This window comes from Dryobates pubescens, chromosome 36 (assembly GCF_014839835.1).
Source record: "Dryobates pubescens isolate bDryPub1 chromosome 36, bDryPub1.pri, whole genome shotgun sequence".
Taxonomy (NCBI): domain Eukaryota; kingdom Metazoa; phylum Chordata; class Aves; order Piciformes; family Picidae; genus Dryobates; species Dryobates pubescens.
Genome location: NC_071647.1, coordinates 2,699,502 through 2,726,889, shown reverse-complemented (window position 1 = coordinate 2,726,889; position 27,388 = coordinate 2,699,502). Strand labels below are relative to the sequence as shown.

Here is a 27,388-nt window from a genome sequence, read left to right as displayed (position 1 = left end):
GAGGTGTTTCAAAGAGGCAGAGATGTGCTGCTGAGGGCTTTGGTTCAGCCTTGGTAGAGTAAGAGTTGGGCTTGAAGGTCCTCCCCAAGCAAAATGATCCCGTGGGAAGCAGGAGGGTGGCCGGGGGAGGTTGTGCCTTCGCAGGCAGACAGAGGAGGCTGTGAGCAGGGGACTTCTGCTGCGGGACTGCAGAGGGTAGCAGGGAGCTGCTTTGGGCACCTCCCAGTTTCTGGGTGCGGCCAGCAGGGCAAGGGCAGCAACCCCCAAACCCTGCTGGGGCTGGGAGTGATGGATGCTGCCCCAAACCCCCCTGCCCAGAGCCAAGCCCTGCTGGAGGGATGTTCGGAGCCACGAGCAGCCCCTTTTGGGGGTAGAACACGGGGTCGGGGTGGGTTTGGGGTTGTGTTTTTTTTTGCTGGAAGGAAGGCTTTAATGCGACCTGCAAATCCTCCCTGAGGAGCGCAGAGTGCGTGCAGGCAGCTGCTGCAACACCCCAGCGCTCAAGGGAAAGCTAAGTGCCGCCTGCCGAGGCGCTGCAGGACGGCTCCCACCTCCTCCCTCCCTCCCTCCTTCCTTCCTCCCTTCGGAGCAGGACGAGAGATTAACAGCTCCTTTCTGCTGGGCTCAGCAAAGAGCGGTGCCATCGGGTTTTCCAGGGCCGATGCGAAGAGATAAATCGGAGCTGAAAAGGCTTCACCCACCCGGTGACATCCGGGCCGGGTCACGTCCCGCATCGACGCGGCCAGCATCGAGCCTGGCAGCCAGCAGGGCTTTCTTTGCCCAGCCCTCGGAGCAGGACGGTGCTGAAGGAAAGGAAAACGATCAGAGCTGTGACGACTGAGCTCTGGCTGGGGCTGAGCTGTCTTTGTGGCTTTGGAAAGGAGGAGGAGGAGAGAAAAAAACAACAAAGCGCCAAAACCGACGCAGCTCTCGGCGTGCAAAACGCTCTCGGTGCTGCTTCAGCCTGGACAGGGAAGAGGCCGAAATCTTCCCAGCTTACTGCTTGAGCTGCAAGGGAAGGGGGGAAAAAACCCTCACAACCGACCCCAAATCACCTCTTAGCAGCCAGTCTCAGAGGCTCAAAGCTCTGCTTTAGCCCCCCAAAGAGAGCAACTGCCTGCAGCTCTGCTGCCTTAGGATGGGCTGAGTTTTGTCCTGGCTTGCGGGCTGGGGCTGAAGTCCTGGCTGCTGGAGCTGAGGGGTTTGTGCTGGGCTCTCACCTCCTGGTTTCAATGTGCTGTCAACACCTGGAGTCTGCAGAGGAAGGGGGGGTTGGAAAGGGGTCTGGTGTGTGTCTGACAAGCAGAGGGAAGCAGATGCCCTCCCAGCAGCCCCCTTGGATGAAGGCAGCTTTGCTAGGGAAGGCTTCGCTCCTCAGGCACATCCTGGAGGAAGGTTGAGCTTCTCAAGTGCCTCTTCCTGAGCCTCTGCAGGCAGGGAACCTCCTTCCCTGGTCAGCAGCTGGCTGGAAGATGAGCCAGGGTGTGCTCAGCTGGCCAAGAAGGCCACCAGCAGCCTGGCCTGGCTCAGCCACGCTGTGGCCAGCAGGAGCAGGGGAAGGATCATGCCCCTGAGGTGGGCACTGGGGAGGCCACACCTTCAGAACTGGGCTCAGTTTTGGGCCCCTCACTCCAAGAAGGGCATTGAGGGCCTGGAGCAGGTCCAGAGAAGGGTCTGGAGAGCAGGGCTGGGGAGGAGCAGCTGAGGGGACTTGGGGGTGTTTAGCATGGAGAAAAGGAGGCTGGGGGGGAGAGCTTCTGGCTGCCTACAGCTCCACAGGGCTCCCAGCTCACCCTCTGGGGTTTTGCCTTGTGTCAGAGCAGGGGAAAAAAATCCAGGTGAGAGACTCCTTTGTGAATGGTTAACACCTGCCTGAGCCCTCAGAGCATTGGGGGGGTCTTGGGAGAGGCAATTTCTTCTAGGACCCCAGCTGAGGCAGCTCCTCTAAAGGGTTTGGATGCCCTAAACCTGCTCTGAAGATCTTTCTTCAGCTGCTTTGTTTGATGCAAGAATTCCTGCCCCTGAATTGCTGCTGGGGGCAGACTTGGGGAGGGGGGGAGGAATATCCCACCTGGTGCTCCCTGCTCTGTCAGCATCAGTGGGGGGCAGGTTGCTGCGCCCAGGAGGGTCACACCTCCCCCCAGCTTCCCTCCTGGGGCTCCCCAAGGCTGCTCAGCACCAATCCTGCTCCTCCCAGGCGCTTGGTGAGAGCTCAGATGGCTTTGTGAAGGTGATGAGATGCAAACACCTTCAGTGCTGCGTGGAGGGGAGGTGCTGACAGTCCCCGGGCGGGGGGGGGGAAGGTGGCTGCCCATTCTTGGAGGCTCAGCTAAGGACCCTTCTTACCCTCAGATTTCCCCATACTAATTCAAAGTCAGTTGGTTTTGTCCTCCCCCAGCAGCTCCTGCAGAGGGCAGGTGCTCAGCTGTGTGCTTCCAGCCCTCACACTCCATCAGCAGCCTGGGCCGGGTCCAAGCCGGGGGCGGCCGGAGCACAGCCCCCACCCTGCCCTGGAGCTCTTTCCGTCCCAGGGATCAGGTTGCCCGGAGAAAGGTGCCTGGGCCAGGTGTCCTGGGCTTGCTTTGGGCTGGAGGTGGGAGGATTTGGCTGTAGGGTCGAGCAGCAGAGGGGCTGGGCAGGGCTGGACCCATGCAGGACTCCTGTCCAGAGAAGGGCAACAAAGCTGGGGAGGGGTCTGGAGCACAGCCCTGGGAGGAGAGGCTGAGGGAGCTGGGGCTGCTTAGCCTGCAGAAGAGGAGGCTCAGGGGAGACCTTCTTGCTCTCTGCAACTCCCTGCAGGGAGGTTGGAGCCAGGTGGGGGTTGGTCTCTTCTGCCAGGCAAGCAGCACCAGAACAAGAGGACACAGTCTCAAGCTGTGCCAGGGGAGGTTTAGGCTGCAGGTGAGGAGAAAGTTCTTCCTAGCAAGGGAGATTTGCCCTTGGGATGTGCTGCCCAGGGAGGTGGTGGAGTCCCCATCCCTGGAGGTGTTTAGGCAGAGCCTGGATGAGGCCCTTGGTGCCATGGTTGAGTTGATCAGATGGTGCTGGGTGCTAGGTTGGGCCTGATGATCTCTGAGGTCTTTTCCATCCCACCCCATCCCATCCCATCCCATCCCATCCCATCCCATCCCATCCCATCCCATCCCATCCCATTCTCTCTTGGTGCAATTTCAAATTCCTGGGGGGTGATCTTGCCTGTTTTTCCCCCCTCCCACCCCAAAACCTGACTCCTTTTCTCTCTCCCAACCCCTTTCTTTCCCACAGCCAAAGCTGCAGCTGGCTGGCCCAGGAGGGGGCAGAGCACGGTGTGGGGTTGGGGCTGGTGTTGACAAGCTCAGACTCCCCAGGGAATAACCCAGATGGATTTCCTCTTGGAAGGAAAGGAAAAACACAACCCATGCTTGGGGTGAGGATGAAGCCTCCCTGATGGACTCCAAGGGCCAGATCCCAGGCAGCACAGAGCAGCTCATGGATCAGAGGCAGCTTGCAGCAGCTGAGGCTTTGGGTCCCATTGATGCTTTAGGTCAGGGGATGGAACAGAGGGTGGCCCCTGTGCCATTGCCTGGAGCTCCAGCAGCAGCAAAAGGCAGCAATTCATGGGAGGGAGGAGGATCTCTTAGATCAGAGGCTCCCAGTCGATGCAAGATTGGTTTTGACTCCCAAGGATCTGAAGATGACCCTCAGAGGGGGTTGGGAGATGCCTGTGGGGAACCTCCAGCCCTGGATGGGTTTAGATTGGAGCTTAGGGACCATTTTAGTCCTGCAGGAGTGGTCAGGCTGCCCAGGGAGGTGGTGGGGGCCCCACCTCTGGGGGTGCTCAAGGAGCTGGAGCTCACAGAATGGCTCAGCTTGGAAGGGACCTCACAGATCATCGACTCCAACCTCCATGCCCATGGCAGGAATGCCTCTGAGCTAGGCTCAGCTCCTCATCCAGCCTGGCCTTGAACACCTCCAGGGTGGAGGCAGCCACAAGCTCCCTGGGCAGCCTGTTCCAGAGCCTCACCACCCTCAGAGTGAAGAACTTAGCTCCAGTCTACCCCTGCTCTCCCTCAGCTGCAAACCATTCCCCCTTGGCCTGGCTCTGGACACCCTCAGGAACAGTCCCTCTGCAGCCTTCCTGCAGGATCCCTTCAGGTATTGGCAGGCAGCTCTGAGGTGCCCCTGGAGTCTTCTCCACACCCCCAGCTCCCTCAGCCTGTGCTCACAGCAGAGCTGCTCCAAGCCCTTGGATCACCTTTGTGGCCTCCCCTGGGCTCTCTGCAGCAGGATGCTCTTAGAGGTCTCTTCCAAGCCAAACCATTCTGTGACCTCAGAGGTGATCCTGGGCTCCCAAACCAGCAAGAGCCTTGGGAGAAGCCCCCAAACCCTGGCTGATGGAGGCTGGTGGTGTCCCTCTAGGGTGCTTTATGGTCCTTATCCAAGCTGGGGAGACCACATCCTGCTCTTCCTTCCTGCAGGTGGGAGGATTCCCTCCTGGCTTTCCCCTGTAGGTGAGGAGCTGGGGGAGGGGTCAGGGCACAGCTCCCCACCAGCGACCACCTCTGGGAGCCCAGGACTCTGTGGCCAGCAAAGCCTCACACCCTGGGGCCAGGGAGCTTTGGCTTCCCTGCCTCTGCCAGTGCCTGGTTATGCATTTTGGCCAATTAGTGCTTAATGCAAAACGCATCAGGAGCCCCTGGAGCAGGGACAGGAGCCAGGGCTCAGCGTTGCAGCCCTCGCTGCCTGAGCTGAGCCAACCCTTCAGGACAGTTTCCAGCCCCAGCTGAGTGGCTCCAGGAGAAGGTTTCTCTGTCTTTGTGTGGGGTTTTGTGGGCAGGGCTCTTTGATTATCATTATTTAGTTAGGTCCAAGCTGGTTAAGCTCTGAAACCAAACCTCCTGTCTGGGGGCTGCCTTTGAGCTTCACTCCAGCATCCCACTGCTGCCTCAACCAACTCCCCCCCCAGCCAGACCCAGCTTTGGAACTGGGGGGGATTTAGGGCTGCTTTGGAGGGCTGTTGAGTTGGCCCACCTCAAACCCTGAAGATCACAGAGGTGAGGAGAAAGTTCCTCCCAGAAAGAGGAATTGGCCACTGGGATGTGCTGCCCAGGGAGGTGGTGGAGTCACTGAGGTCCCCCTGGAGTCTTCTCCTCTCCAGGCTGAGCACCCCCAGCTCCCTCAGCCTGAACACCTCCAGCTCCCCCAGCTCACAGCAGAGCTGCTCCAGCCCTTGGCTCATCCTTGTGGCCTCCTCTGGACTCTCTCCACCAGCTCTGTGTCCTCCTTCTGCTGGGGACACCAGAACAGGACAGAGCATTTGAGGACAATGTGAGGCTCTGTGGCACTCTGTGACTCAGCTTAGGAAAGAGGTTGAGCTGCTGGAAGGTGTCCAGAGAAGGGCAATGAGGCTGGGGAGGGGTCTGGAGCACAGCCCTGGGAGGAGAGGCTGAGGGAGCTGGGGTTGCTTAGCCTGCAGAAGAGGAGGCTCAGGGGAGACCTTCTTGCTCTCTCCAACTCCCTGCAGGGAGGTTGCAGCCAGGTGGGGGTTGGGCTCTTCTGCCAGACAAGCAGCTCCAGAACAAGAGGACACAGTCTCAAGCTGTGCCAGGGGAGGTTTAGGCTGGAGGTGAGGAAGAAATTCTTCAGAGACAGAGAGATTGGCCACTGGGATGTGCTGCCCAGGGAGGTGGTGGAGTCCCCATCCCTGGAGGGGTTCAAGAGAGATCACAGAATCACCCAGGTTGGAAAAGACCTCAGAGCTCATCAAGCCCAACCTATTACCTAATGCCTAACCCCTCCTGACAGCCAAACCACAGCTCCAAGTGCCACATCCAAGCCTTTGTTGAGCACCCAGCTCAGGGGACTGGATGTGGCCCTTGGAGCCACGGTTGAGCTAGTCCTGAGGTGTTGGGTGCCAGGTTGGACTTGCTGATCCCTGAGGTCTCTTCCAACCTTACTGACTCTGTGATCACAGAGGGGGAGGCTCCTGGGAGGGCAGAAGCCACTGCCAGCTCTGTGGCTTGCTGGCTGAGCTGGCAGGGTCCAGTCTGTCGCCTGACCTGAGGTGGGAAAGGAGCAGCTTGGTGCAGCCCAGCCCCGTTGTGGCTTTTGAGGTTTTAAGCAACTTACAGCAGCAAATTGCCCACTTAAGTGAAAGCTGCTCTGCAGGCTGCTCCCCAGGGGAGCCCCCAGGCCCCAGCCAAAAATCCAGGAGAGCAGCAGGAGAGCAAAAAGATGAACTCAAGAACCAATCATTATTATAGGAAGCAAAACAAACCCAAAGCTCTCTTTCCCCCCCCTCCCCTCCCCTCCCTCTTCTTCCCCCTCCCCTCCCTCTTCTTCCCCTTCCCCTCCCTCTTCTTCCCCCTCCCCTCCCTCTTCTTCCCCCTCCCCTCCCTCTTCTTCCCCCTCCCCTCCCTCTTCTTCCCCCTCCCCTCCCTCTTCTTCCCCCTCCCCTCCCTCTTCTTCCCCCTCCCCTCCCTCTTCTTCCCCTTCCCCTCCCTCTTCTTCCCCTTCCCCCTCCCTCGTGTTCCCCGTCCCCTCCCTCTTCTTCCCCCTCCCCCTTCTTCCCCTTCCCCTCCCGCGTCTTCCCCTTCCCCTCCCTCTTCTTCCCCTTCCCCTCCCTCTTCTTCCCCTTCCCCTCCCTCTTCTTCCCCCTGCCCTCCCTCTTCTTCCCCCTCCCCCTTCTTCCCCCTCCCCTCCCTCTTCTTCCCCCTCCCTCTTCTTCCCCCTCCCCTCCCTCTTCACCCCCCTCTTCTTCCCCCTCCCCTCCCTCTTCTTCCCCCTCCCCTCCCTCTTCTTCCCCCTCCCCTCCCTCTTCTTCCCCCTCCCCTCCCTCTTCTTCCCCCTCCCCTCCCTCTTCTTCCCCTTTTCCTTGGCTCAGCTTTTCCCAGTCCTGCTTCCAAAGCACAGGGGCAGGGATGGGGAAGCATTTCCCTGCTCCCCAGGGCAGAGGCTGAAGCAGGATCCCCCCCCCCACCCCCCCTCAGCTCTCTGTTGTTTTAGCAGCGATGCTCCCAGCCAGATGCTCGACCACAGAGCTGCTGGGAGCACAGCAGAAGGCCTTCTCCACCCTTAATTGGATTTGCTTCCCCAATTTCTGCAGCCTGTGTGCTCCTCATTCTCTTATTTATAGGAAGCAGCTGGCTGAATGGCAGCCAGCTCCTAGGTGGGGGGAACAGGGGCTGGGGGATTCCTTTGCTCTACACAAGCAGTGGGGAACCAGCAAGCCCTGCTGGAAGGAAGGGCCAGGAGGCAGCAGGGTGTCCCTGTGGCCAAGAAGGCCACTGGCATCCTGGGGTGGATTAGAAGGGATGTGGTGAGTAGGTCCAGAGAGGTTCTCCTGCCCTGCTGAGGCCACAGCTGGAATGTTGTGTCCAGGTCTGGGCTCCTCAGTTCAAGAAGGACCTCAGGGAACTGCTTGGAAGAGTCCAGCCCAGAGCCACAGAGATGCTGCAGGCAGTGGAGCAGCTCCCTGTGAGCACAGCTGAGGGAGCTGGGGCTGCTTGGAGCAGAGGAGCCTGAGGGCTGCCCTCAGTGCTGGGGATCAAGATGTGCAGGGCTGGAGCCAGGCTCTGCTCAGGGACGGCCAAGGACAGCACAAGGGGCACTGGGGGCAAGCTGGAGCAGAGGAGCTGCCAGGGGAGGTGCCAGGGGAACAGGAGGAGAAGCTTTGTCCCTGTGAGGGTGCCAGAGCCCTGGAGCAGGCTGCCCAGAGAGGTTGTGGAGTCTCCTGCTGTGTTGTGGAGTCTCTCCTTCCAACCCCACCTGGATGTGTCCCTCTGTGCCCTGCCCTGGGTGACTCTGCTCTGGCAGAGGGGGGGGGGGGGGTTGGACTGGATGAGCTTTTGAGCTCCATTCCAACCCCTAACCTCCTGGGATTCAGTGCAAGAGTGGTGGTCAGGTCCTCCTGGCATCTTTCCTGAGTTGCCCTTGGGGACCTCCTTGCACCCAGTGGCAGCAGCAGGGCAGGGTGAAAACCAACAGTGCATGGGGTGGGGGGAACCCAAAAGGGAAGTCCTGACTGGGGAAAAAAGGCTTTGCAGGAAGGAAAGGCTCCTGAGAGGGACAGTGAGGGGCTGGAGAGGCTCCAGAGAAGGGTAACAAAGCTGGGGAAGGGTCTGGAGAGGAGGGCTGGGGAGGAGCAGCTGAGGGAGCTGGGGGTGCTGAGGGTGGAGGAGAGGCTGAGGGGAGAGCTGCTGAAAGGAGAGTGGAGCCAGCTGGGGCTTGGTCTCTTCTCCCAAGCAGCAAGGGACAGGACCAGAGGAAATGGCCTCGAGTTTAGGGGAGGTTTAGGTTGGCCATGAGGAGCAATTTCTTCCCCAGCAAGGCTGCCCAGGCTGCCCAGGGCAGCGGCAGAGCCCTGATGCCTGGAGGGCTTTCGGAGCCCTGGAGAGGTGGTGCTGAGGGCCATGGTTTGGTGGTGCCCTGGGGCAGTGCTGGGCTCCCAGCTGGGCTGGGTGATCTGGAAGCTCTTTCCCAGCCTGAACAGCTCCGTGGCTGCATGAGGACAGGAGCTTCCTCCAGCCCAGGCTGGTTGAAGGGGTGCAGGGCAAAAGGCAGGGGTCATTTCTCACCCCCTTGGGCTGAGGCAGGGCTGGGCTGCTGACTGAGCTGGTTGCTAATGCTGTGATTAAGCCAAGCAATTCATCTCAGGGACTCAGAGGAGCAGAGGTCAACCTTCTTCCAAGCTGGCTGGGAGCTGTGCTGATGGCAATGGCTTTGGGGAGGCTAATTCTCCCCAGCTGCCCCTCACCCTGGCACCCACTGCTGCCCACCCCCGAAGGGCCTGGAGAAGCTTTTGTGCTCCTCAACCTTTTTAACTTGCTGGGAGGTGAGGCTCAAAGGGGCTGGCTGGAGGTGGCAGCAGCACAAACCAACCCTTCTGATCCCTTTCCATGCCTGATGGGACTTGGAGGGGGGCAAGTGAGATGGCACCTGGGGGCCAGCTGGCTGCAGCCAATGGGACAACCCAGCTGGGAAGTCCCTGCATGCCAAATGGCTTTGCTGGGAAAGGGAAGGGAACTGAGCCAGGGTGGTGGATTAACTGGGTAAGGCCTTGCATGTTCAGGGCAGCTGGAGATCAGATGCAGCCTCCCTGGTGCTCTGTTAACCCCCAAAGCAGCCCTCTTCCACCCTGGGCATCTGCCTGGGAGCTTTGCCCTCAACATAAGAGCAAGGAGGTAGGAGCTGAGCTCCCAGGCACCAAACCCTTGGTGCTTTTGGACTGTAAAAAGGCTACAATAAGCCAAAAAGGGGGGAAAGTGATGGGCAGGGGGCTGTGGGGAGGCCTGGATGGGTTTTGTTTGTGCTGATCACAGAGAGTCCTTGAATGGCTCAGGCTGGAAAGGAGCTCAGAGGTCAGCGACTCCAATCTCCCTGCCATGAGCAGGGATGCCTCTGAGCTCCTGGCCTTGAACACCTCCAGGGAGGAGGCAGCCACAAGCTCCCTGGGCAGCCTGTGCCAGAGCCTCACCACCCTCAGGCTGAAGAACTTCTTCCCCAGCTCCACTCTAACCCTGCTCTGCCTCAGCTGCAAACCATTCCCCCTGGGCCTGGCTCTGGACACCCTCAGGAGAAGTCTCTCTGCAGCCTTCCTGCAGGATCCCTTCAGCTAGTGGAAAGCTCCAATCTCCTTTCAGGGAGCTGTAGAGAGACAGAAGGTCTCCTCTCAGCCTCTCCTCCACCCTGAACACCCTCAGCTCCCTCAGCTGCTCTTCTGCAGCCTTCCTGCAGAGCCCAGGCACTGGCAGGCAGCTCTGAGGTCCCCCTGGAGTAATAGAATCATAGAATCAATAAGGTTGGAAAGGACCTCAGAGATCATCAAGTCCAACCTGGCACCCAGCAACTCCTAACTAAACCATGGCTCCAAGTGCCACATCCAATCCCCTCTTGAACCCCTCCAGGGATGGGGACTCCACCACCTCCCTGGGCAGTACATCCCAGTGGCCAATCTCTCTTGCTGGGAAGAACTTTCTCCTCACCTCCAGCCTGAACCTCCCCTGGCACAGCTTGAGACTGTGTCCTCTTGTTCTGGTGCTGCTTGCCTGGGAGAAGAGCCCAGCCCCCACCTGGCTCCAACCTCCCTTCAGGGAGCTGGAGAGAGCAATCTTCTCCTCTCCAGGCTGCACAGCCCCAACTCCCTCAGGCTGTGCTCACAGCAGAGCTGCTCCAGCCCTTGGCTCATCCTTGTGGCCTCCTCTGGACTCTCTCCACCAGCTCTGTGTCCTCCTTCTGCTGGGGACACCAGAACAGGACAGAGCATTTGAGGGCAATGTGAGGCTCTGTGACATTCTCTGTGACCCTTGTTGCTTCACACTTGCCACAGACTCCTTGAGTCCTGTGTCCAGTTCTGGGCTCCTCAGCTCAGGAAAGAGGTTGAGCTGCTGGAAGGTGTCCAGAGAAGGGCAACAAAGCTGGGGAGGGGTCTGGAGCACAGCCTGGGAGGAGAGGCTGAGGGAGCTGGGGTTGCTTAGCCTGCAGAAGAGGAGGCTCAGGGGAGACCTTCTTGCTCTCTGCAACTCCCTGCAGGGAGGTTGGAGCCAGGTGGGGGTTGGTCTCTTCTGCCAGGCAAGCAGCACCAGAACAAGAGGACACAGTCTCAAGCTGTGCCAGGGGAGGTTTAGGCTGGAGGGGAGGAGAAAGCTCTTCCCAGCAAGAGAGATTGGCCACTGGGATGTGCTGCCCAGGGAGGTGGTGGAGTCCCCATCCCTGGAGGTGTTCAAGAGGGGCTTGGATGTGGCCCTTGGAGCCATGGCTCAGTCATGGGGTCTGTGGTGCCAGCTTGGACTCGATGATCTTTGAGGTCTCTTCCAACCTTGGTGATTCTGTGGTTCTGTGGATGTGGCCCTTGGAGCCATGGTTTAGTTAGTCAGGAGGTGCTGGGTGCCAGGTTGGACTTGCTGATCCCTGAGGTCTTTCCCAACCTCATTGCTTCTGTGACTCTCAGGCTTTGGGGACCTGTGCTGCTGGGCAGATGCTGCTCTTGGGTTGGTTTTTCTTGCTGCTCTTGAGGCCCTGCTGGCCCAAAAAGGAGCTGCTGGGTTGGGAGCAGAGGATTTGCTACTGACAGCAAAGTGATTTACAGGGAGGCTCAGGCCAGCCAGCCAGCTCCAGGAGTGCTTTTATGTGATGGTCCTAATGGTTATTAATTTGTTTGCAATTTACTGTGGTGCTATTAATCCTGCTGGGCCTTTCATGCAAATACTCTAAGTGCTTCCTAGGTGGGGGGGGGGAATCCTTTTGGAGGCTTCTTTTTCCTCCCCCTTCCCTGGAATGCTCTGTCCCTCTGCACAGCCCCCAGGTGAGCAGCACCTCCTCTTTGGAAGGGAAGCTCATTGAATTTCCCCCCTGCTTCCCCTCCCCAATTGCAGCCTTGCTCTTCCCCATCCCCTCAGGCAGGGCTTCCCCCCCTCCTCCCCAAGGCTTATCCAGCATCTTTTATCCTCTCTGCCCTGAGGGTTTCAGATTCCTCTTCTCCAGCTCTCCACACATCTTTCATCTCTTCTTCTTTGGGAGAGCCACCAAATTGGCCACGTTCCCCCCCTCCCCCCCCAGCTGGCTGCCCCACTCCCCTGGGTCAAACCCTTCCATTTCTCCCTGGCTTTGATTCCTGACTGCAGGGAGCTGGCTGAGCTGGGGCCATGTGTTTCTGTTTAGGTGGCCCTGACAAGATTGGAGGTTTCCAGCTTGCTTGGTGGGAAACACAGCTCCAAGAGCCTGGAAATGTGTGAAGGCTGCAATCCGAGGCCGGCTGCGTTCCTCATTCCCTCCTCCTCCTCCTCCTCCTCCCCTCTGGCCCTGCAGGGAGAGCCACAGCTGATGCCAAAAGGGGATGGGGGGAGAGGAAATAAGGGGGTAAAAACCCCAATCCCAGCCTCCCAGAGGAGCTGGAAACCTCTGCAGGGCTTGATGCAGAGATCAAGGAAGCAGATCACAGGCTGGGGCCGGGAGCGTGGCAGGTTCCTCCGGAGGGAGCAGCTCCCAAGCCCCATGGCTGCAGTGAGCTGGCTTGGGGGGAGGCAGAGGGGAGTGTCTGCCCCAAATCTGGGGGATGAAAGGGCTCCAATATTGGCTTCACTCTGGGGAGAGATTCCCCTGCTCCTGTGGGTGAGCAGAGCTGCCTGCAGGCTCCACCACCCCGTTGCAGAGGGAGCAGCAGCAGCCGCAGAGCATCCCCGGGCTCATGTGGCTCCTTCTCTGCCACCCCCCCCGAGGCTCACAGCATCCCCACGGGCAGGGGAAAGCCTCTGAAGCCCTCCCCGGGCAAGACAAGTGGTGCTGGTGGGAGACAAAGAGCCCTTTGAAGTGTTTGGAGATGTGAGTCAAGGGCTGGCCGTGCCCCTGGGCTGAGGGGCGAGGGCTGGGGCGAGCTCTCCTCCTCCTCCTCCTCAATCGAGGGCTTTATCCTTTCTTCCCTGCCCTCTGCTCAGCCTGGAGCTCCCCAGCAGGAAGAGCTGCCAGATTCCTGGGGCTTTGGCCAGCCAAGGGCTGCCACCCCTCCTTGCCCAGGCTTATGGCCACCACCAGCAGTTCCCCTGCACCCCTGTGTCCCCTTCCCTGCCACCTGTGGTGTGAGGCTTGAAGGGCATCTCAGCTCCACCGTGGGAGTCTTGCATGGCTCCTTCCCCTGTGTGTGCCTGGCTGGAGCTTGGGTTTTCAGCCTCCTCTGGCTGGAGGAGAGCTGAGCAGGTCCCTCCTTGTGACCTTCTCACCAAGCCAAGTATCAGGGCTTGGCTGCTGCTCTGGCTGAGCACGTGGAACCATTTCCTTCCCAGCCCCAAGAAGCCTTTCTGGGAATGAGGGGGAGAGTGAGCTGCTTTCCACCCTGCCCTTCCCTGGAGCAGCTGGGAATCCATGGGCCTGGAGTTACCCCCCAAGTCGAGTGCCCCCAGCCTCACCCTCTCAGGTGCAGCTGGGTGATGCCAGCCATGTGGAGAGGCTTAGGTTGGGCAGGAGGAGCAACTTCTTCGCTGCAAGAGTGGTCAGGGCTTGGCACAGGCTGCCCAGGGAGTCCCCAGCCCTGGTGGGGACTGTGGCCATGGCTCTTGGGGCCAGGGTTTGGTGGCCATGGTGGGGCTGGGTTGCTGGTTGGACCTGATGACCTCAGAGGTCTTTTCCAACCCAAACAACTCTGCGTGGGTCTGGCTCCCTCCCCACACTTCAGGGCCCTTTGCAGCCTCTTGGAACCCCCAGGGAAGAAAGGGGGTTGGGAGAAGGGAGGTTGGCTGCTGCTGTTTACAGGAGGACCAGCTCGATGCACCCTTGGATGAGAGGCATGGTGCTCCTCAGGGACAGCTGAGCCTCTCTGCTGAGTGATTCCCGATGGGAGGTGAATGCTTGCCAGGAAAAGCACGGATGGAGAGCACCACATCCTCGGGCTCTGCTCACGGAGCTCAGCTCCTTCCCAGCAGCCTGGCGCTCGCCACAGCGTGGCCTCATGGCCAATGGGGGGGGGGGAGAGCACAGAGGAGCTGGTGCCTGCCCCCCCTGGGGCTGGGCTGTGCCACGGGGGGCTGGGGCTGCAACCCTCCGGGATGGGAGAGGTCAGAGGGGTTGTGGTTTCAGCGCAGGGGAAGGAGCAGGGTCCCGCTCTGAAGCAGGAGTGGTGCCGTGGGAGGGCTCCAGGAAGCTGGGCTGACGTTTGGCTGCTGTGCCCAGATGGCTCCTGGTCAAATGTTCTCTCGTTTCAGCCTGTTTGCTTCCCAGGGTCTGCTCCTGCCATCAGCCTGGCCCCCGGGCCCTGCTCTCCGTGGGCGGCAGATTCTCCTCCTGCCTTCCCCGCCGGGGCCCGAGAGCACCACACGGGGGGGGTGCGGTGCCCGGAGCTGCTCTGCAGCACCCCCACCCAGCCTCCTCTCCCCTAGATGGGAGCCCCAGTGCCTTCAGGAGGTCAGGACTGGGAGGGAGAAGCAGATGATGGGTTGGGAAAGATATGCAAGAGGCAGGGAGGGCTGCTGGATAGATCCAGCAAAGGGGTAGGGAGTCTTCTCTCCCATAGATGGGAGCCCCAGCACCTTCAGGAGGTCAGGACTGGGAGGGAGAAGCAGATGATGGGTTGGGAAAGATATGCAAGAGGCAGGGAGGGCTGCTGGAAAGATCCAGCAAGGGGCTGGGGAGTAGTCAAGAGCACTGCTGGGTTTCCCACCAAGTCTTGTCCCCAGGCAGGGACCCAGGGCAGGAGGAGGTTAAGCAGCAAGAATTCATCCCTTTTGGTCTCCACGAGGAAGTGAGTGTCAGAGCCCAGCATCCACAGTGCCAGGGCAGAAGAAATGATCTTCCAAAAATAAATAGTGTGGCTCAGAGGAGCCAGAGGCTCCTTCTGCAGGAACAGAGTGTTTACATGAGTGCTGGAGGCTTGCCTCAGCTCCCCGCTCCTGGAGAGGCTCCTGGAGGAGAGGCTGAGCTCCAGTCAGGAGGAGGTTGCTGTTTGGGAGGCAGGAATCTGCCCTTGGCTGCAGGGCTGTGACCCTGCCCTGAGACACAGACAGGGACAGAGTCAGGACAGGATGGGCTGGGAAGCTGCTGAGGGGCCTGGAGCAGCTCTGTGTGGAGCAAAGGCTGAGAGCCTGGAGCAGAGCAGCCCCAGAGGGGAGCTGAGCAGTGCTCAGCAGGAGCTAAAGGCTGGGGGGCAAGAGGCTGGGGCCAGGCTCTGCTCAGTGGTGCCCAGGCACAGGGCAAGGGGCAAAGGGCACAAACTGGAACCCAGGAGGTTCCACCGGAGCAGGAGAAGAAAATTCCTTGGTGTGAGGGCTCAGAGCCCTGGAGCAGGCTGCCCAGAGAGGTTGTGGAGTCTCCTTCTCTGGAGAGCTTCCAGAGAGCTGGGCATTGTGCTGCTGGGCAAGCTGCTGTGGGTGCCCTGCTGGAGCAGGGGAGGTTGGGCTGGGTGAGCTCCAGAGGTCCCTTCCAACCTCCACCAAGCTGTGAGGAGCCAGGCTGCAGGGCTGCTCAGCTGACTTCCCCCTGGGTGTCTCTGGGTCCTCTCTGCTTTCAGACACCCTGTGAGAGCAGCTGCTGGTTTGGCCCAGCATGAAGCCGTGCCCAGAGCCTGGCTGGGCACCTCGAGGGGTGCCTGGAGGTCTCAGCTCCGGGTGGTCCTTGCCAAAGCTGGAGCTGGCTGCGGGGTGACCTCAACCCCCCGCAGGCTGCAGCGCCGCCGCCCGGGAGCGCCGCCAGCATCCTCTCTGCTCTGTCACTGGCAGCAACAGCTCTACATCTGGGCAGCCCTTGTGTGGAGGGGGAGGCTCTCCTCTGCTCCTCCTGCTGCTTCTGCCTTTTGAAGTCATAGTCCTCCCGGTCTGACCTCACAGCCAGCCCCCCCCGCGGCTAATCACGATGCCACGCAGGCAGCTGGGGGCAGCTCCTGGGCAGAGCAGCTCCAGGGACCCCAGCTGGGTGCCAAAGCCCCTTCCAGCTGCCCAGTGATGGTGAGAGCCACAAACATGAGAGGGGCACAGGATAGATTCAGCTCAACACCTTCGTGCTGTGAGGGCAGCAGCTCAGGGAGAGCAGCAGCAACTTGTGCCCTCCACAGCTCAGGGAGAGCAGCAGCAACTTGTGCCCTCCATGGCTCAGGGAGAGCAGCAGCAACTTGTGCCCTCCATGGCTCAGGGAGAGCAGCAGCTCCTTGTCCCCTCCACGGCTCAGGGAGAGCAGCAGCAACTTGTGCCCTCCATGGCTCAGGGAGAGCAGCAGCAACTTGTGCCCTCCATGGCTCAGGGAGAGCAGCAGCAACTTGTGCCCTCCATGGCTCAGGGAGAGCAGCAGCTCCTTGTCCCCTCCACGGCTCAGGGAGAGCAGCAGCTCCTTGTGCCCTCCATGGCTCAGGGAGAGCAGCAGCAACTTGTGCCCTCCATGGCTCAGGGAGAGCAGCAGCTCCTTGTCCCCTCCACGGCTCAGGGAGAGCAGCAGCTCCTTGTGCCCTCCATGGCTCAGGGAGAGCAGCAGCAACTTGTGCCCTCCATGGCTCAGGGAGAGCAGCAGCTCCTTGTCCCCTCCACGGCTCAGATAGAGCAGCAGCAGCTTGTCCTCTTTATGACTCAGGGAGAGCAGCAGCTCCTCATCCTCTCCATGACTCAGGGAGAGCAGCAGCAACCTGTCCTCTTTATGACTCAAGGGGAGCAGCAGCTCCTCATCCTCTCTATGGTTCAAGAGGAGCAGCAGCACCTCATCCTCTCCATAGCTCAGGGAAAGCAGCAGCCTCTTGTCCTCTCTGTGGCTCAAGGAGAGCAGCAGCCTCTTGTCCTCTCCACAGGTCAAGGAGAGCAGCAGCTCCTTGTCCTCTCTGTGGCTCAAGGAGAGCAGCAGCTTCTCACCCTCTCCATGGCTCAGGGAGAGCAGCAGCCTCCTATCTCTCCATAGCTCAAGGAGAGCAGCAGCTTCTCACCCTCTCCATGGCTCAGGGAGAGTTAGCAGCCTCTTATCCTCTCCACAGCTCAAGGAGAGCAGCAGCTCCTTGTCCTCTCTGTGGCTCAAGGAGAGCAGCAGCTTCTCACCCTCTCCATGGCTCAGGGAGAGCAGCAGCCTCTTGTCCTCTCCACGACAAGCTCTGGCTCAGGGTGAGTTTCCCCTGGGGAGTTCAAACAAATGGACCCAGCTCCTGGAGCTGCTTTTCCCCTGGCAGGTCAGCCTGTGTTTCATGGGGTCCAGAGCAGAGCTCTGTGGTTTGATGTGCTTTTCAGAGGCAAGCAGAAGGTGTTAAGTGCCTCTAATCCCAGCACAAACATGACCCTGCTGGCCTGCAGTCGCTGGCTCCTTTCACTCTCTCTGAAGTGCTTTGAGAGAGCCTCCTCTGCTCCAGGCAGGCTTTGGAGATCCAGGCACCAAAACCCTTTCAGCATCAGCCAATTTCTCCAGGATGTAGAATCAGAGGATGGGTTTGGCTGGAAGAGGCCTTTCAGGTCATCAAGCCCAACCCTTAACCCAGCACTGCCAGGTCACCACGGCCCTCAGCACCACAGCTCTGCAACCTCTCCAGGGATGGAGACTCCACCACTGCCCTGGGCAGCCTGGGCCAGCTGTTCTCAGGCTTCTTTTATCCCTGTTTATTCCCCACCCCCTCCCTTGGCTGGTTCCCCCCTCCCATGGTCCTCGTGCCAGAGCAGGAGCAGACACTGGATCCGTGGAGGGGTCGGATTCCCACCACCCAGCCACCACCTTCCCCTTCTCAAACACTGCAAAGCAACCAAACCAGCCCCAAAACAGTGGAGGAAAACCAAAGCCCAGAGCACAAGGAGGGAAGCCCTGGGGAGGAGGCTGTGCTGGACATGGATTTCTGCCTCCCAGCCTCTAAGGACCTTTGGTTGGTGGATGGCACCCAATGGTCCCACAGGGACTCTCCTTCTGCAGGGGGTTTGCCGTCCCTGTGGGAGATCCAAGCTTGCTTCTGGCTGTTGCATTGCTCCAGGAGGCTGGAGGGCACAGACATGTGTGTGAGAGGGGCTTGGTGGCCCCCACAGCCCTGGGGGGCAGCTTCCCTTTCACCAGCTTCATCCCTGAGCTGTTTGGTGCTTGTTGTTGTTTCCTTGTTTGTCGGTGGAAGCAGAGGTCTGGGCTGCTTCCTGTGCTCTTTCTCACTGCTCTGCTCCCTGCCAGGGGCAGGCAGATTTATTGCTGAGCCTCTGGCTCTGCTTTTTGCTTCCTAACATCTGCTTTAACTCTTCCCTCAGCCAGCAGAGCAGCACAGCTGGCCCTGAGCTGGGGCTGTGGAGCTGCAGCCTGGGCCAGGAGCTTCTGGGTCCAGTTCTGCATCCAGTCCTGTGTCCCATTCCAGTTTCCAGTTCTGGGTCCAGTTCTGGGTCCAATTCTGGGTTCCAGTTCTGTCTCCCATTCCAGTTTCCAGTTCCATGTCCAATTCTGGGTCCAATTCTGGGTTCCAGTTCTGTCTCCCATTCCAGTTTCCAGTTCTGTGTCCAGTTCAGGGTTCCAGTTCTGTGTTCAGTTCTGGGCTCCAGTTGTGTGTCCGCTTCTGGCCTCCAGATCTGTGTCCACTTCTGGACTTCAGCTCTGTGTCCAATCCTGCATCAAGTTTTGAGCTCCAATTCTGTGTCCAGTCCTGGACTTCAGCTCTGTGTCCAATCCTGCATCAAGTTCTGAGCTCCAATTCTGTGTCCAGTTCTGGCCTCCAGATCTGTGTCCACTTCTGGCCTCCAGTTCTCTGTCCACTTCTGGCCTCCAGCCTGTGTGTCCAGTTCCTAGGGTCCCATTCTGTCTTCAGGTCTGTGTCCAGTTCTGCATCCAGCTGGGGGCTCCAGTTCTGTGTCCAGTTCTGGCCTCTGCTGTGTGATCAGTTCCTAGGGTCCCATTCTGTCTTCAGGTCTGTGTCCAGTTCTGCATCAAGCTGTGGGCTCCAGTTCTGTGTCCAGTTCTGACCTCTGCTGTGTGTCCAGTTCCTAGGGTCCCACCCTGTCTTCAGGTCTGTGTCCAGTTCTGCATCAAGCTGGGGGCTCCAGTTCTGTGTCCAGTTCTGTGTCTAGTTCTGACCTCTGCTGTGTGTCCAGTTCCTAGGGTCTCACTCTGTCTTCAGGTCTGTGTCCAGTTCTGCATCCAGCTGGGGGCTCCAGTTCTGTGTCCAGTTCAAAGCTCACCTGCCCTGGGTGTCCCTGCTCTAGCCAGGAGGCTGGACTGGATGATCTCCAGAGGTCTCTTCCAGCCTCTACCCTGCTGGGGTTCTTGGATTCTGGGATTCTAGGGCTGTGGGGTCCTGGAATTTGGGGATTGGGGGATTGTGGAGTGAGCTTGGAGGGGAGAGAGAGTGCTGAGTGCTTTCCCATGTCCGTGCTGCTGGAGGGGAGAGCTGTGAGCTCCTCAGCTGGGGCTGCAGAGCACACAGCTGCTGTGCTTTTATGGCTGAGGCTTTCCCACGCTGCTGTCCCATCCATCCTGGCCCCACATTTACCTGCCACCCTGCAGCCTGGGCCCTCTGCCAAGAGGAAAGGTGATGCTGGTCTCAGTGAGCTACCAAAGCACAGATGGATGGAGCAGAGCAGCTCTGCTTTGCTCTCCAGAAGCCAAGAGGAGGTGCTGGGGCCAGATGTCCTCTCAGCATCTCCTCTGGGAGCTCTGTCAGGTGCCTTGGTTTTGATGCTGCTTCTCATGCAGGAGAGGAGGAGGCTCAGGGGAGACCTTCTTGCTCTCTCCAGCTCCCTGAAGGGAGGTTGGAGCCAGGTGGGGGTTGGGCTCTTCTCCCAGGCAAGCAGCAGCAGAACAAGAGGACACAGTCTCAAGTTGTGCCAGGGGAGGTTTAGGCTGGAGGTGAGGAGAAAGTTCTTCCCAGCAAGAGAGATTGGCCCTTGGGATGTGCTGCCCAGGGAGGTGGTGGAGTCCCCATCCCTGGAGGTGTTCAAAAGAGGAGTGGATGTGGCACTTGGAGCCATGGTTCAGTTAGTCCTGAGGTGTTGGGTGACAGACTGGACCTGATGAGGTCCTTCCCAACCTTATTGATTCTATGATTCTGTGATCAAAGTGTTTCTGTGGGCTTGGGAAGCTGCTGTGCCTGCTGGCAAAGCCAAAGGCTCCCCAGGGGCAAGCCTGAGCTGCCTGCCAGTGATGTTGGTTTGTTTGGGGCTTGCCTTAAGAGTGTGGCCAGCAGGTCAAGGGAGGTTCTCCTCCCCCTCTATTCTGCCCTAGTGAGGCCACAGCTGGAGTCCTGGGTCCAGTTCTGGGCTCCCCAGTTCAGGACAGCCAAGGAACTGCTGGAGAGGGTCCAGTGGAGGCTACAGAGATGCTGAGGGGCTTGGAGCACACTCCTGGGGCCCAAACCCCAGCTCCTTCCTGTCACCAGCTACCACGTGCTGGGGATGGAGAGGCTGGGAACCAAAGCCTTGGGCTAGTCCTGCTCCTTGGATCACAGGGATCCATGCCCAGAGCACCATCAGCCTAGAGAAATGTGGCTCCTTGCTCAAGCCAGGCTTGACTGGGACAAGTGGGAGCTGTTGCAGACGTGATTAAGTGCTGCTCCTGACCCTGCTGAGGGCAGCAAGATTTGCAGCCAGGGCCAGTGGCATCCATTGATCTGGGAAATGTATTCCCCAGGGACTTACAGGAAATTGTTCAAATCAATTGAGGCTCAATTATCACAGCAGACACTGAAGGGCAGGGATGGGGGGAGGAAGATTTCCTCCCTCTGCTGCAGCAGGAGGAAACCCCCAGGCAGGACTCCTGGGGACCTCTAAAGGTGCCCAGAAGTCCCAGCAAAGACTCTTCAAAACAGAATCCCAGCCTGGGGAGGGTTGGAAGGGATCTCTGGAGCTCAGCCAGTCCAACCCTCCTGCTCCAGCAGGGCACCCACAGCAGCTTGCCCAGGAGCACAATGGTCAGGGGGGGCTTGGAAGCTCTCCAAGGAGAGACACAAGGAGACTCCACAACCTCTCTGGGCAGCCTGCTCCAGGCCTCCAGCACCCTCCCAGCAAAGAAGTTCCTCCTCATCTTCACATGGAACCTCCTGGCTGCCAGTTTGTGCCCATTGCCCCTTGGCCTGACCCTGAACACCGCTGGGCAGAGTCTGGCCCCCAGCCTCTTGCCCCCCCCCCCCCCCCCCCCAGCCTTCAGCTCCTGCTGAGCATTGCTCAGCTCCCCTCTGGGGCTGCTCCTCTCCAGGCTAAACCTTCCCAGCAAAGGAGTTTCTCCTTAAGTTTGGGTGAATCTGGGGGGCTATCCCTCCTGGAAAGCAAACCAACCCCATCCTGCCCTCTGCTTTCAGCCCCTGCCCTGCTGCATCCAGAGCTTCTCCCTCCAGGGCTCAGCTCCACGCTCTTGGGTGCAGCTCTCTCCTGTCCTGTGTCTTCCAGGGGCTGTTTCCCAATGATTTCTTGCCTTCACCTCCCCCCCCCCCCCAGCCCTGCCCGTGGTGTTTACTAAGTGTATTTTAATGTGTTCACCTCTCACCTCTTGACTAGACACATATTGATCCCCTATAGATCCAGGGAAAGGCTGGGGAGGGGATGGGAAGCTGCAGCCGCCCTGGGCCGGGCAGAGGCCATGGCAGCAGCTGAGGATGAGTTGGTGGCAGGGTTCAGCACGCAGGTGATCAGCTCCTACCCCCCATCCATGCTTGGAAATGGGCTCACAAGCCTGCACATCCAGCCAGGGGCAGAGGGTGCTCCTGGGGGCGGTGCTGGGGGCAGAAACCTGGGAGCAGGGCTGGGTGCTTGGCTGCCAGCTGTGGCTGTGTGGTGTCTGGCAGGGCATGGAAGGGGCATTCCACCCACAGCTGCTGCTCCTGCTGCAGCCCAGAGCTGGTGCCTGAGGCCAGCAAGTCCTCCAGGATGCTCTCTTAGCCCAACCTCATCCTGTGGAGCCCAGCATGGCAGGATGCTGCACCATCCCCTCCTTCTCCACAGAATTCCAGCACAGTGAGGGTTGGAAGGGACCTCTGGAGCTCACCCAGTCCAAGCCCCCTGCTCAAGCAGGGCACCCAGAACAGCTTGCTCAGTTGCACAATGCCCAGGGTTGGGAGCTCTCCAGAGAAGGAGGCTCCACAACCTCTCTGGGCAGCCTGCTCCAGGGCTCCTGGTCCAGGTCCTTCTCCCTGGAGCTGCTTTCCAGCAGGTCAAACTCTCACCTGGAGCAGGAGGTTATTCCCCCCACCAGGTTCAGGACTCCAGCATGAGGTTCCCCTCCACTCAGCTCTCCAACCTGGCCAGTTCCTAGCCACAGACACTTGGGGAAATGCATCCCCTGGAGCTGGTTTCTCCCAGGGCTTTCCTGGAACCAGGCTCCACTGGGAGCTCCTGGAGCAGTTTCCTTTCTTCCTTGGGCAGATTTTCCAGGTGATCTGGGGGCAGAAATGCTGGTGGGTGGTGGAGGCACCACAGGCAGTGAGGTGCAGGAGCTGCTGCTGCTGAGCAAGAAACTTGTGCAGCCGTAAAGCAGAGCCTGGGGAAAGAGGCTGAGCTGATCTTGGACCTGAAACTGGGAGCAGCAGGAGGTAAGAGGTAAAAGCTGAGCTGTCCCAGCTGTTGCCTGCCATGCCTTGCTCATGTCATGGGGGAAAAGGCATTTCTGGAGGCTCACAGCAGTCAGTTCATGTCTGAGCTCCTTGCTGGCCGTGGGGCAGGTGGAGGGGAAGCAGAAAACAAAGCTCCTTCCATCCAGCAGCTTTTTGCCTCCACCTTCCCCCTCCAGCCCTCCCCCATGTCTGCCCAGCCTGCACAGCTGCGCTGCAGCAGCCCCCCACGACCCTTCCCCCAGCTCGCCGGGGCCGGGCAGAGCTCCTGGCTCCTTTTCTCAGCTGCCTCGCTCCGGTAGGAGGCTCCCACGGCCTCAGCCCCGAGGCAGCCTCCTTGCTGCAGGGAGCCGGCAGGGAACGTGGGAAGGGAGCAGGCTGGGTGTCCAAAAGCTCCCTGGAAAGCCCTCTCAAACAAATAGGATGCAGGAAGCCAGCAGCACTCGGGGCTGGCAGGGGAGCAAAGGGATGCTCCAGCGGAGCTGGGGCCGGCAGCCCCCCCCGTGGCTGTCCCTGAGGCCATCTCCCAGGGAGCTGAGCTGGGAATGGGGAGGGGGGGGGGGAAGGGGTGGGTCGTGGCCAGCCTGCCCCATCCCTGCAGCCCCCCCCCCCCCCCAGCCTGTGCTGAGGGATCCCCAGGAGCAGAGGGAGGGAGCAGGACCTCCTCCAAAGAGGATCCATGAAGCAAAGGTGAGAAACAGCAACCCCAGGCAGTGCTGCAGGCTGGGGACAGAGGGACTGAGAGCAGCCAGGCAGAAAGGGACCTGGGGGTGCTGGTTGATGGTAGGTTGAACATGAGGCGGCAGTGTGCCCAGGTGGCCAAGAAGGCCAATGGCATCCTGGCCTGCAGCAGGAAGAGTGTGGCCAGCAGGAGCAGGGAAGTCATTGTGCCCTGTGCTCAGCACTGGTTAAGCCACACCTTGAGTCCTGTGTCCAGTTCTGGGCTCCTCAGCTTAGGAAAGAGGTTGAGCTGCTGGAAGGTGTCCAGAGAAGGGCAAGAAAGCTGGGGAGGGGTCTGGGGCACAGCCCTGGGAGGAGAGGCTGAGGGAGCTGGGGTTGCTTAGCCTGCAGAAGAGGAGGCTCAGGGGAGACCTTCTTGCTCTCTGCAACTCCCTGCAGGGAGGTTGGAGCCAGGTGGGGGTTGGTCTCTTCTGCCAGGCAAGCAGCACCAGAACAAGAGGACACAGTCTCAAGCTGTGCCAGGGACGGTTTGGGATGGATGTTAGGAAGAAATTCTTCCCAGCCAGAGAGATTGGCCCTTGGGATGTGCTGCCCAGGGAGGTGGTGGAGTCCCCATCCCTGGAGGTGTTTAGGAGGAGACTTGATGGGGCCCTTGGTGCCATGGTTGAGTTGATCAGATGGTGCTGGGTGATAGGTTGGACTTGATGACCTTGAAGGTCTATTCTATCCTATCCCATCCTATCCCATCCTGTCCTATCCTATCCTATCCTATCCTATCCTATCCTATCCTATCCTATCTTATCCCATCCCATCCCATCCCATCCCATCCCATCCCATCCCATCCCATCCCATCCTATCCTATCTTATCCTATCTTATCCCATCCTATTCTGTTCTAAACCCTCCTGGGGCTGCCTGCACCAAGGCCCAGGCAGGCAGCAGCCTTTGCCCCCAGCTCAGTTTTGCCTCCCTTGCTCTGGATTTTTCCCTCCTGGAAGGGGCAGAGGAGGTAGAAATGGTGGCTGGAGGATGGGGCCTGGCTCCAAGGGCATGGAAAAACATTCCTCCCCCCTGTCATTTATTTCCTTGGTAAACAGGAAGCTGGGTTTCCATTTCACCCCAAAGCTCTGCAGAATTTGGGGCTGTTTGTGTTTGGGGTTTTTCTTTCCTGGCAGCTTTATTTGTTCCTTCCTCTGGTTGGGAACCAGAGAGGCTGCAGCTGACAGGGAGCAGGGGAAGTGTCAGCTGCAAAACAAAACCCAGCCCCAAAACAAAACCCCAAGCCTCTGGAATTAGAAGCATACAGAGAGACTTTCACTCAAAGCCTAAAACCTCCTCCCAAGGGGCAGTGTGAGGAGGGGAGAGGGGAGGGGAGTGGGGGGGGAAGAGCAAGGGATGGGAGCTGGGATAATGTTTCCTCCCCATTCCCGCTCCTGCTGGTGCTGGACTTTGTTGGAGGGGAGGTGATGATTTACCCAGGGGAGCCCTGGGCCGTGGGGGGGCTGAGGGCTGATTTATGGAGCAGTAAAACTGAGCAGTCTTGTCTTCATCAGCAGGGCCTGGGGCGGGGGGGGGGGGGGCTGGTTCTCTACCCGAGGAAAGCTCACAGAGCTTCTCTTCCTCCTGCTGGAGATCCAAGCTGAGCAGCAAAGCCCCTGCCAGCTACTCACAACCTCCTCTCCCCACCCCCCCAGAACCCCATCCCAAACCCCAGGTGCCACGGGCACAGACCCAGCCAGGGTGGCATTGCCCAAACTCATCCTCCCTAGGGCTCACATGCTGGGCACTGGCTGCTCCAGCACCCCCCTTGCCGTGTCCAGGTGGTGGGCAAGGGATCCACATCCACCCTCCTGCTCTGCTCCTGCTGACCTGCTTCCCTCTGGGACTTGTCACTCTCTTCCTTGCCCTTGCCCTTGTGCTTACACTTTGACTTGCCCTTTCCTTTTCCCTTTCCTTTCCCCTCTCTTTTCCTTGCCCTTGCTCTTCCCGTCCCCTTCCCCCTTCCCCCTTCCCCCTTCCCCCTTCCCCCTTCCCCCTTCCCCCTTCCCCCTTCCCCCTTCCCCCTTCCCCCTTCCCCCTTCCCCCTTCCCCCTTCCCCCTTCCCCCTTCCCCCTTCCCCCTTCCCCCTTCCCCTTTCCCCTTTCCCCTTTTCCCCTTTCCCCTTCCCTTCCCCCTTTCCCCTTTCCCCTTCCCTCTTCCCCCTTCCCCTTCCCCTTTCTCCTTTCCCCTTTTCCCTTTTCCCCTTTCCTTCTCCCTTTCCCTTTCCCCTTCCCTCTTTCCTTTTTTCCTCTTCCCTTTCTCTTTTCCCTTTTTCCCTTCCCCTTTTTCCTTTCCCCCTTTCCTTTCCTTCCTCCCTGCCTTTGGTGGCTGATCCCCCTGTGAACTGGGGACCGATCCCACTGCAAACAGGAAACTGATCCTGCTGTGAACTGGGAGCTGATCCCCTCTGCCTGGCCAGGCTGGAGGACACTGCCAGCAGCTCGTGGGAGGACTCAGAGCTGAAGTGACAGCTGAGCTGCAGATGCCCCTGGCTCCCAGAGGCAGCTGGGTTAAAGCTCCTTGGAGGCTCTTCCTCTCCCAGCTCAGGCAGTGCCAGTCCTTTGCCAGACACAGCATCACCTCTCTGTGTCACGCAATGGCCAGAGCCTGTGGGGACAGGGACATCACAGCCCCAGGTCCACCAAGCAGCTGGAGAGGTTCTAATTAACTGGAGCTGGACAAATCGTCACCAAACTGCCTCTCAGTGCTGAGTAAGAGAGGCAGCACTGGGAGCAGGCAACTGCTTCCCTGCCACCCCTAGAATGGTCCAGACTGAGGTCCCCCCACGGTCCCCATTGCATCCTGTGGCTCTTCCCAGCAGCACCCTGCCTCAAGGAGGGGCTTGAGACAGAGGTTTGTGTCACTTGAGGCATTTCTTAAGGAAAGGGAAGTGTGGCAGAGGCCATCAGGGAATCAGACCAAAGCTCTGGCTCTGTTTGGAAGTGTGTTGGGTGCAGAGGTCTCCCTCCAGCTTTATTCTGCAGGCATTCACTGAACCCCAGCATGGTAAGGGTTGGAAGAGACCTCTGGAGATCACCCAGTCCAACCCCCCCTGCTCAAGCAGGGCACCCACAGCAGCTTGCCCAGGAGCACAATGGTCAGGAGGGGTTGGAAGCTCTCCACACAAGGAGACTCCACAACCTCTCTGGGCAGCCTGCTCCAAGCCTCCAGCACCCTCACAACAAAGAAGCTTTTCCTCCTGTTCAGGTGGAACCTCCTGGGTGCCACTTTGTGCCCATTGCCCCTTGGCCTGACCCTGAGCAGAGTCTGGATCCAGCCTCTTGCCCCCTCAGCCTTTAGCACTTGCTGAGCATTGCTCAGCTCCCCTCTGGGGCTGCTCTTCTCCATGCTCTCAGCCCCAGGGCTCTCAGCCTTTCCCCCTGAGAGATGCTCCAATCCCCTAATCATCCTTGTGGCCTTCTGTTGGGTTCTTTCCAGTTGTTCCCTGTCCCTCCTGAGCTGGGCAGCCCAGAACTGGACACAATACTCCAGGTGCAGTCTCACCAGAGCAAGAAGAGAGGTGGAAGGAGCACCTCCCCTGGCCTGCTGGCCACACTCTTCCTCACGCACCCCAAGTCCCCCATTGACCTTCTCAGCCACATTGCTGCCTCGTGGTGAACTTGTCCAGCAGCACTGCCAGGTCCTTCTGCTCCTTGCTGCTTCCCAGCAGGTCATTCAGAGCCGGGATGAGTCAGGGTGGGGGGCAGGGAGAGATTGCTCAACTCAGAGGGGGGCGGGGGTAGGGGGAACCCAACAACCCCGACCAAATCTCCGAGGTCGTTTTTCAAAGCGCCTCCTTTTGTGGCCGCGGGAAACGCTGGGGGAGAAACACAAAACCCTGTGAAAGTCGTTGGGCTTTCAGCTTTGTTAGGAGCGCAAAACTCGGAGCAGATTTCCGAGGGGGCTGCCGCCGCTGCCCTGCTGTGCCCTTCCCCACCGCCTGCCAGCCGCGGCCAGCCCCGGCCGGGGCTCCCTTCGGCTGCTTCTCCGCTGCGACCGCTCGGGATTCTTTCTATTTTTGGTGCTTTTCACGCGGCTCAAGAGCAGAACTGAGTCACCTGAGGGATGAAATATTTCCTTGATAAGATATTTTTTCCACACCACCCCCCCGCTTTGGTTGGATCCCTCCCAACCAGCTGCTGCTCCCTCACGGACGTGCTGGCTTCCAGCTCGACGGCCAGCAGCTGGGCGCTGCAGCGCTGGGATGCTCTTCAGAGGAGGGTGGTTTGCTGTCCCCCATCTTAAGCAGGATTAAAGCAATCAAAATAAGAAAGTAAGAATCATAAGTTAGCAATAAATGGTAAGAAGAGATGCCAATAATGCTGTGGATAGGATGGGATGGGATAGGATGGGGTAGATAGGATAGGATAGGATAGGATAGGATAGGATAGGATAGGTAGGGGAGGATAGGGTAGGATAGGATAGGATAGGATAGGATAGGATAGGATAGGATAGGATAGGATAGGATAGGTAGGTAGGGGAGGATAGGATAGGATAGGATAGGATAGGATAGGATAGGATAGGATAGGATAGGTAGGGGAGGATAGGATAGGATAGGATAGGATAGGATAGGATAGGATAGGTAGGTAGGGGAGGATAGGATAGGATAGGATGGGATAGGATAGGATAGGATGGGATAGGATAGGATAGGATAGGATAGGATAGGATAGGATAGGATAGGATAGGATAGGATAGGATAGGGCATGGTAGGCTAGGCTAGGATAGGCTAGGCTAGGATAGGATAGGAT

General features: G+C 59.1%; 1 protein-coding gene across 1 annotated transcript in view; it reads left to right on the top strand.

The window, feature by feature from the left end:
* Window positions 1-661: 661 nt before the first annotated feature.
* The window catches only part of LOC128898941 (uncharacterized protein DKFZp434B061-like), a 45,133-nt gene continuing 18,406 nt past the window's right edge, over window positions 662-27,388 (top strand). Inside the window, exon 1 of the mRNA XM_054176609.1 lies at window positions 662-800. Coding sequence (XP_054032584.1) covers window positions 662-800 — 139 coding nt within the window. The remainder of the gene's footprint in view (window positions 801-27,388) is intronic.